Below are 9,013 nucleotides of genomic sequence, written 5' to 3'. Positions count from 1 at the left end.
CCCTCCTCCCCCCTGCACCCTGCTGCATGGGTCTAACACGAGCATTGTATGTCCCCCGGTGGCTTGTCACCACCCCCCTCCCCTGATCCGGACCCTGCCGCGTGTGCAGTTCGCCGCCGCGGTGTCCTCTACATCCGCTGCAAGAAGACTCCCAAGCACAAGCAGCGCCAGGGCTAAGCTGTTCTCCAGGCACCAGGCCTTGCCCCTGTCCTCCCCCTCCTGTCCTTGCCTTCCTTCCTCGCTACATATGTACACCTGCTAGATCACTTTATGCGTATGCATGCGTCCATCTACCTGCGTGCATGTGCACCCACAAGAGGGGGAGGGACCTGCGTCTGGACCACTTGGAAGTATCTTTTCTTATTTCGCCATTTTCCCAATCAATACTGAGTAGCACACACTCAAGCACAGCAGATCGACGAGGAAGATCGAGAAGCACGGGAGGGGGGGGGGAGGCAGAGGAGAGTACACACAGGGCGGGCCCCGGGGAATGGTGCCTACTCAGCCTCGGAATCGGAGCTCTCGCCGTCATCCGAGAGGGGAGCAATGCGGAAGCGATCGATCACACCTTGAAAAAGGCGCACGGGGGGGGGGGGGGGGGAAGGTCAGTTGACGGAGGAAGAGAGCGAGGGGAAGAATACGAGGGCGAGGAGAATGGCGCACTGGAAGAGGCAACCGAAGCAAGAAGCTTCTTGTTCAGATGGTCAGTCTGAGTCAACTCGTAATGGGGAGCCGGCTCCTCCTCCTGCTCCGGCTGCTCCGGACCCGGCGCGGCGGCGACCGGGGTGGTGTCCGGGAGGTCGGACACGGGGCAAGTGATGGGATTGGCATCGGCAGAAGTCATCTTTGGAGCGGGGGGGGGGAGAGAGAGAGGGAAGGGGGAGGAGAGACTGGTGAGGAGGAGGGGAGGAGGAGCGGATAATAGAGATGGTGGTTGGTGGTGCAAGGAGCCAGAGGTGCGCTGCTGGCCGATCAAGGGAAAGGGAAACCTCACCGAATGGCCCAGATGCCGCAGACAGAAGTACCGGAGGGGAGGGACCCCGAGAATGAGGGAAGAACCAGCTCGGAACCGAGGGCGGGGATTGAGTCTGGATGATCATGTGTGGGCACGTGCACATGTTGTGACTGGACCGACTTCCGCCGCGCCGACTACCAGATTGGCCGCCAATCGTGCATTTGGAGGGAGCTCGCCTCAGGCACGGCCTCTCCTTCCGGACTGCCTCCCGTTGGGGATGGGCCGTTCTCGCGGGGAAGAATTGAACTAGCGCCAGTGGCCGCCTCGAGCGGAGATGTTAATCGAGGATGGTTAAGTACCGGGGAGGACGGGAAAGCAGCGTCCTTTCCGGCTCCAGTTTGTCCGGAAAAGCGGCCAAGGGGAAGGAGTTCGCAAGGAGGTGATGCAGCGAGATCTGCTCACCCTGAGTCGTGCGAGGGTGGGAGCAGTGGTGCGATGAGGCACACGAAAGCCCGGTGGAATGACGACCCCTATTGCCTCACACCGTGGGGCCGTCCATCGCTAAGCCCACACACAGACAGACGCAGGCGAGAAAGCGGTCATGGAGAGGGAACCAGAGCCGAGCACAGGAAACTGCCTCTCCTCTGGGGGCAGTGACGCCGGCGGAGAGGGACAAGAAAGCCACCGAGACACTCCTTTTCCTCTTAGCTCACCTGCCGAATCCCGAGGCGGAGTGCCCTCGGGCGTCGGGGTCTCTCACAGACCGCGGGCGGCGGAAAAACTCCACACGCCTGGGATCGGGCTCTTTTCTCGCCACCGAGGACATCCCCCCACAGTGAAACACATTCACAGACACACTCGCGTCACCTGAGCAGCTCCCCCTCCTCTCTCCTCCCCTCGCCTCACACTGCGGCGTCCTCGCCCCTGCCCCCCGCCACGCCACTCTCGTCCTGCCTGCCGACCCCCCGCGCATTTGCCCTGCACAGAGAGAGAGCGCGGAGGCGGGGAGGGAGCGAGGGGGAACGACGACGACGACGACCTGCGCTCGCGCTTCGCTCTCTCTTGCGGGCCTTCTGAAGGATAGAGTTTATTCCAAATATCTGGCAAGATCCATCCTGCGGCACCGAGAAATGGTGAATGCTTTGGCTGGCGGTGGTGGTGACTGGAGGAGTGAACCGCCCGGGACCCCCGAGCGCATCTACCTGGACCATCATCACCCGGTCATGCTGTGAATGATGGTCCTCTCTTGCTGTCGAAGGACATGTGTTCGCTAGGAAAGAAAATTTACTGCGTGCGTTCACAGCCAGGGGAGGAGAGGAGGGAGGAGAGAAGAATAGGAGGGTTAATCGGGTGTGCTCTCGAGAGCGAGGCCACAAAAAAGCGGACACGAGGGGGAAGGGGACAGAAGAAGAAACATACCTTCTTGCCAGAACCGACCTTGGCCTTGGCAATACCGCGCAGCTTCTTCTGGCGGTTCTTGCGCTCCTTGCGCTGCTTGGAGGAGCCAATGGGCTTGGTGTAGAGGCCCTGCTACAGGTGCCAAATGGGGGAGATGGGCGGGAAGAGGGGGGGGAGAGAGTCGGAAAGGCGAATGCACGACCGTCAGCAAAGGAAAGAACACACCAAAATAGAAAACAGAGCCCAGCGACAAGCGCAAATGGCGCGACGCCCAGGATGCGAGCGAGAGAACACAGGAGAGGGGGGGATGGATCACGCACGCGCTGCAGGCGGAAGGCGGGCTCGAACTGCTTGGCAGCGTCGAGGGTGTCGTAGATCATGCCGAAGCCGGAAGACTGGCCACCACCGAAAGCGCTCTTGAAGCCGAAGACGAAGACGGTCTCCTTCTCAACCTTGTACATCTTGGAGAGCATCTCACGGATGGTATCCTTGGAGGGGCTGGAGGCGTTGGGGTGGATGACATCAACAACCTACACGGAGGACGGACAAGCGGAAGAAGAGGAGGTTAGCCACAATGCGGAGATGTGCCAAGCCAGGGGGGAGCTCACACGCGAGACGCCCCCCACACCCACGGCATCATTGAGGGAGAAAGAGCGAGCCGACGTGCGCGCGTGCCCGACTTCTCCGCATCGATGCCGGAGGAAGAGAGCACAGGGCAGCAGACGGCAAAAAAAGGGGGAGAAAAGGGCTATACGCACGAACTGCTTGCGCTGGAGCAGACGGTTGGTCATGAACTTGCGGGTGCGGACGGTAGCGACCTGAGTGGAGGACATGGCGAAAGGCAAATATGTCAGAGAGGGAGAGGAGCGAGAGGGAGGAAGGGAAATCGGGGACTGAGATGGTGAGGGGGTGCTGTTAAGGCTCCCACACGGGCACTTCGGATGCATGCTTTCAAAGGTGCATCCGATGCAACATGCGTGCTATCCTCAGGCCTCCGGGAACTGTGAGCACACAGGTGGCGATGACTCTCCGACTCGCGCGCAGCGTTTGCCCATCTCCTCTCGACCGGCGCTCGTCCACAGACACACAGACACATGGGGAGAGTTTCCGAGGCCGGGAACCCGGGCCGGGGGCAGGGCGCGCCTCGGAGCACCGGAACCCCTCCCGCGCGCGGGAACATAGGTGCCCCTCTCGCCGGGCGGGAAGAAGACAAACACACGATGGCCGGGCCGGCGCCGAGGACGCCGACGCCGTACGACTCAGCAAGGAAGGGATCGCCGCCCTGTGCCACATGTGCATGTACGTGTGTGTGTGTGTCCGTGCGCGGGCGCATGTGTTGAGGGGAACGGAGGGTCGCACGCCACTGCACCGGCGCCAGGGGAGTTCATGCTTTCGGCAGGGGCGCGCGCGAGGAGCGGAAAGCAGACCAGCATGTGGGCAACACACGGCGTGCAATATGACAACAGCATACTACGAAGGGCAGGGAAGGGGAGGGGGGGGCGAGAGGGGGGGGGGGACGGCAGGCGGGCGAGCGTGGGGCAACCGAGGGAGGAGAGGGGGGAGGGACAGAAGGATACATACCATTTTGGTAAAATCCTCTAGAATGCGATGTGTGTTGAAAACAAAGATGCCAGAAGGATAGAGAGAGAAAATTGGCAAGCCCACGGCCAGAGGGGACCCGCACAAAAATGCGCCCGTTCTGCCCGGGGTCCGTTGGGCGACCATTCCCACACTCACAGACCGACGGGCGACAATGCCTCAGGTCGCGGGACGCGGCGTGTAGCGACAACGTCCGCTCCCCTGCGCGGCGGGGAAGCCCACCTCCCTCCCCCCCCCCGCCCGCCCCCCGACCGAGGGCGATACACACGCACACCCACACCCACACCCACGCCCGCGCCCACACCCACACAAACACGTACACACAGCGAAAGGCCTGGAGAAAGGCCAGTCTGCGTCCCGCTCCGTGTGGTTACCATATTCCCCGGTCTCATCTCCCCCCGTGCACGTCTGGCCCCCCGCGTAGAAGAACGCGCGAGTTGACCCCTGCACCAGCACTCAGCCGTGGGGCTGTCTCCACACACACCCAAGCAGCCCCCCGCCCCCCTCACCCTCGCTCAAGCGGGAAGAACCGGGCGAGCCTCGGGGTGGTGCTGGTGCGAACACGTACGCCCCCCCCCTGCAGGATATCAGACCAGTGGGAACTCCCCCCCCCCCGCCCCCAAGCACACAAATGAATGGAATCCCTCCCTCCGCAGTCACAACGGCTGGAGACTCAACACAAGGGACAGGCCACATGTTGGGCGTTTCACTTGCCACGGAAGGACAGCACGACCTGGGGGCCCACCAAGACGGTACCCACCTTTCTCGGTCCTCCTGACACGCCCCCTGGCCCCACCTCGTGAGCACTTGGCTCTCTGGCTTGCGGCGGCAGCGCAGCTCTTCGGCAGTCAGAACACCACCAGAGGTGCTCCGCTCATCCCGCCGCGCATTCAGCGGTGTCAGATCCAGAGATGGGGCGCGGAAAAACCCGGATTTCCCGGATATCTGGGCCGAGGACAAGTGTCTTCATGCGTGTGGTCTGACCTCTGCCCCGGAGCCCGGACATCAGGAGGCCATGCATCCCGGAAAGTTGGCCGACCGAGAACGCCCGAAGAGTAAACCCGCCAAAAAGGTTGATTATTATTGCCGATATTTGTGTCATTCGGTCGAAATACATTACGCCCCTGCTGTGTCCTGCATTTCGTGATCCATATGGTGACATGTGATCACCACACCGCACGGTTTTGATTTCGCGCCCGATCATTCTCCCTCCCCCCGCCGCCCATCCACCGCGCAAGCGAGTGGAGTGAAAAGGCGGTGAGGCCAGCGTGTGGATGATTGTGGAGGTGTATTCAAGGAGAAAGGAAAAAAGACAGGACACCACTGGCAGCACCTACCCCCTGTCTGAACTCTACCGGAGGAGCTCCGGCGTCGAGACGTGGCTTCCGGATTGCCCTCCAGAGGCAGGCGCAGTTGACCAGCCCGGTGGTTGCGGGCTCATCCGTGGCCTAGTCGGGGCTGGGAGCCGCGTGAAGGTATGTTTTGTCGTCAGTAGCCACCTTCACGCTTCGGCAAAACGATGGGCGGAGAGAGAGAGAGGAAAGATGGCGCAGAAGGGGATGCGGTGGTTGTGCGGGATATACGGCGGGGGAGCTGGCGGCATGTTTCGGTGGCGCAGCATACCTGAATCGCACGCCAGCGGGGAGCGCGATCCGTCGGAGTCCTCCTGAAAGACCGACACATCGAGGGCCTTGTCCGGCGGGGGGAAAGACTCACTCAGGCCAATTTTACTCAAGTACGCATAGATCCCCCAGCCAGTGCCGGCGGGGTTGTCACGACCCTCCAGAGGGGGAGTGCGATCGGAGTCGATCTGTGCCAGGTAACAAGCACATTCCCAGTGCCATTTGTAAGTACACCCATCAGCACGCACACAGGCACACATGCCTCGTCCAGCATGGTGTGCCGAGGGGTTGTCCCGCGCTCAGCCTCGCCCCGACCCCCACCCCACAGCACCCCGGGGGGGGGGGGGGGGGGGGGACGCACGCTCATCATCCCGCCACATTGAAAGGTGAACATACCATGTCGCTGCTTGGGGCGGCGCCCATGCGGCGTCGAGGAGGCGCCTCGCCCAACGCCCCAGCCTCCGCGGCCGACCCCACAGCAGGGGCATGTCCCAGCAAGTCCTCCAAACTCAGAGCCCCGGTTGAGGGGGTTCCTGCGCGCCGGGACCCACCGGTGCCCGCTAGCCAGGACTCCCCCTCAGGGTCTTCCTCCGATTCGTGAGCCGATGCCTGTCGCACGGAGAGACTGCTCACCCGCCGGGACAGGGTCTCCTGGAGAGCATCCCGCGACCGGGCCAGCTCATCATAGGAGTCCGCCAGGCGCCGGTGCTCATCGCGCAACTGGCGGTATTGACCATCAGCGCGCGTGGCGCTCTCGCGCGCATCCACCAGCTCGGCTTCCATCGCACGCAGAGACTCCCCCAACTGGTGGTTGTCCTGGCGCAGTTCCGCCATGCTTTCCGTCAGTTGGCGCTCAAGTTGGGCATTTTGCAGCCGAAGATGCTCCGTATCGGCGCGGCCCTGCGCATTCCGCTCGTCGGCCACCTGCAGCTTGCCACGAAGCTGTCGAATGGATGCCCGCAGATCCGCCAGATCCGCCGCCGATTGGGCCTCGCTCTGGCGGAGCCCTGCCTCCGCCTCGGCCACGACCTGGGCCTTCTCGGACTCCAAGGCAGCCACCTCGGCGGCCAGATCGCGCATGCGCTTGTTCAGGACCGTTTCCCGTTCGCTGGCGCGCGCCCGCTCGAGTGTCAGCTGCTCGGCCAATTCCCGAGCACGAGCTTGCTGCTTGGACTCTTGCTCGCGCGCGCGGGCCTGATCAATCAGCCGCTGATCCTCCAGTTGCTGGACTTGGTCCTTCAGAGCAGCATTGGCTGCCTCGAGGTCGGCCACACGCGCTCGCTCTGTCGCAAGCAACTCCTCCAGTGCGGCAATTTTGGAATTGGCCCCGGCCAGCTCGTAATCCGAGCGTGTCTGTCGCCGAGCCGCTTCCTCGAGCAGGCGTTTCGCGATGTCTCGCTCCTGATCGGACTTCCGCAGCGCCGCAAGGTACTGGTCATCCTGTGCCGGGGCAAGTGTGTGTGGGAGAGGGAGGGAGAGAGAGGGAGAGAGAGGGAGGGAGAAGGAGAGGGAAGTGGGGTTAGTTGGAGGCCGGTCTAGAGGGAAATGTAAGCGAAGCATGGCCACCTACCAGTTTCCGGCGGATACTCTCCTCAGTGAGGGATTCCCGCTGGGCGGCCACCCGGAACATGGTCATCTGCTGGGCCAAGTGCTTGAGTAGGGCCACGCCTCGACCGAGGAAGGAGCCAATCGGGCCCGAGTCCAGGGCAATGGACACCAGGTTGTGGGCGAAGTGAATGTGACTGGGTGGAACCGCGTCAGTCAGAAGGACATGCCCACAGTGGACAGACGAGAGACAAGCACACTTGAGGATACCTTTCCAAGATCTGACACCCCTGCTCCAGAGTCAGCGAGGTCAAGTGTGCCTCGGTCAATGGGTGCTCCTTCAGCAGGTCACTGAACACCAGTGCGCTCTCCCGGTAGACGGCCCGGGCCTTGGCATGGGCGGTCGCCAATTCGCCCGTACCAGCCCCTCCCGGAGCCCGGGGAAGCAGCAGCCCCTGTGTCGACAGAGCCGCATCGATCTGGAGCGATAGGCTATTCAGGATGTTATGCAGACTCCCAAGGGCCTTGGCCGACAGGAGAGACAGCGTTTCCTGGCTAGCATCACCGGGAACCATGTGACCACGAGCCTACATGGCGCAAGCGACTGTCAGGACTCAAAGTGCAAGCTGGATGGAGGGAGGGGGGGGGGAGGGGGGGTGGATTGAAGTGGGCGGCGCACTTGGGAAACGCTGGCGATCTTGGCCTGGTAGTACCGATGGCAGCTCATGATCTTGGCCTCATATTGGATGCTGTTATGCGCCATGGATCGGGCGGCCTTCTCCATCTGCCGGATGTAGTCCTCCAGCGAGTCACAGACGTCGCATTTGCTGCCGCCAGGTGCACCGGCAGTGGTGGCAAGGGTGGCCGGGGGCCGGCGGGCCAGCAGTGCCGGCGAGTCGGCCACCCGAGTGGGAGCCGGACCCGACTCCGGCTCAGCACCCGGCGCAGCGTCCTCCTCGTCGTCGCCGAAAAAGAGGAGGTTTCCCACCGGGTAAGTGGAGTAGGATCCGGGGAAGAAGATGCGCGACTCATCGGTGGGGAATTGCGCGGCCCGCGGCCGGCGAACGGTCTGTGGCGTGGCCGGGCCGCCGGTTGTCGATCGCCGGGACGGCGTGTCCACCGAGGAGCCAAGGTACTCGGAGTCCGAGTCGCCCAGCGGCGAGGGAGGCTCAGCCGCCGGGGCAATCTGCTCAAGCAGCGGGTTCTCCCCGGGACGCAGCGAACCCGGGGCCAGCAGGGGTGCCGTCACAGAGACCGGCACCTCGGCGAAGGCACTGGCAGCCGGGCGGGGATATGTGCCATGCACAGCACTGGTCAGCGGATTGCCGCCGGCGTCAGGGACCAGCGGGGCCGGAGCTGATTGTGTGCGATCGGCCACATGCTGGTACGGGTGGAGGTGTGACCGGCCGAAGGCAACGGCCGCTGGCAGAGGCTGCCGCGGGGCCAGCGGGTGAAAGGGCTGTCCAAAGGCGGCGGCCGTCGAGGCCGACACGCTCGGGCCGGCGGCAGCTGGCCCCGGACGTGAAGCGATCGGCGCCGGACGCGGGGCGAATGGCTGCGGCTCCACTGGCTCGACGGGTGCCACAGACAGCGATCGCCGGGGGGCTGTAGTGTCGCCCGAGGTGTTGGCTGCCGGTGGGTCGGCTCGATTCCGAAGAAACTCCTCATGCTGACGGGTCATCTCCTGTCGCGAGAGGCTCCGGTACCGCGGCAGCGAGGATGATGGCGAGGGGGTGTCCGCTAGCAGGGGGGATGCCGAGGCCGACGCGCCTGTTGAGGGGGGCGCCGACCCCGCCGAGGTCGAGAGGGAGAACGAAGAGTAGGAGGACATGTCTGCGTGTGTGTTCTTCCTTGGCGGGTGGATGCCGGCTGGCCACAGTGGGGGCGGGGGGGG

At 63.5% G+C, this 9,013-nt stretch overlaps 3 protein-coding genes across 3 annotated transcripts; all 3 read right to left on the bottom strand.

Annotated features, from left to right (window-relative positions):
• Positions 1–497: 497 nt before the first annotated feature.
• On the bottom strand, positions 498–1,252 carry H696_03141 (hypothetical protein; the record flags this gene model as incomplete). The annotated part of the gene is made up of 3 exons (XM_009497031.1): positions 1,026–1,252; positions 664–844; positions 498–568 (listed from the first exon to the last, which is right to left on the bottom strand). Exons 1-3 carry the CDS (start codon positions 1,116–1,118, stop codon positions 498–500), a joined length of 345 nt encoding a protein of 114 aa, XP_009495306.1. The 5' UTR covers positions 1,119–1,252.
• A 587-nt stretch (positions 1,253–1,839) lies between these two features.
• On the bottom strand, positions 1,840–4,047 carry H696_03140 (hypothetical protein). Its single transcript, XM_009497030.1, has 5 exons — positions 3,935–4,047; positions 3,112–3,171; positions 2,674–2,883; positions 2,375–2,485; positions 1,840–2,242 (listed from the first exon to the last, which is right to left on the bottom strand). Exons 1-5 carry the CDS (start codon positions 3,935–3,937, stop codon positions 2,240–2,242), a joined length of 387 nt encoding a protein of 128 aa, XP_009495305.1. The 5' UTR covers positions 3,938–4,047; the 3' UTR covers positions 1,840–2,239.
• Positions 4,048–5,221: 1,174 nt separating this feature from the next.
• On the bottom strand, positions 5,222–8,999 carry H696_03139 (hypothetical protein). The gene is made up of 6 exons (XM_009497029.1): positions 7,799–8,999; positions 7,390–7,706; positions 7,145–7,316; positions 5,971–7,014; positions 5,576–5,762; positions 5,222–5,410 (listed from the first exon to the last, which is right to left on the bottom strand). The coding sequence occupies exons 1-6, from the start codon at positions 8,948–8,950 to the stop codon at positions 5,304–5,306; spliced, it is 2,979 nt and encodes a 992-aa protein (XP_009495304.1). The 5' UTR covers positions 8,951–8,999; the 3' UTR covers positions 5,222–5,303.
• Between the last annotated feature and the right edge of the window lie 14 nt (positions 9,000–9,013).

This window comes from Fonticula alba (genome assembly GCF_000388065.1).
Source record: "Fonticula alba strain ATCC 38817 unplaced genomic scaffold supercont2.4, whole genome shotgun sequence".
Taxonomy (NCBI): Eukaryota; order Rotosphaerida; family Fonticulaceae; genus Fonticula; species Fonticula alba.
Note: the sequence above shows the minus strand (reverse complement) of the source record. Positions and strands in the feature narration are given on the sequence as shown.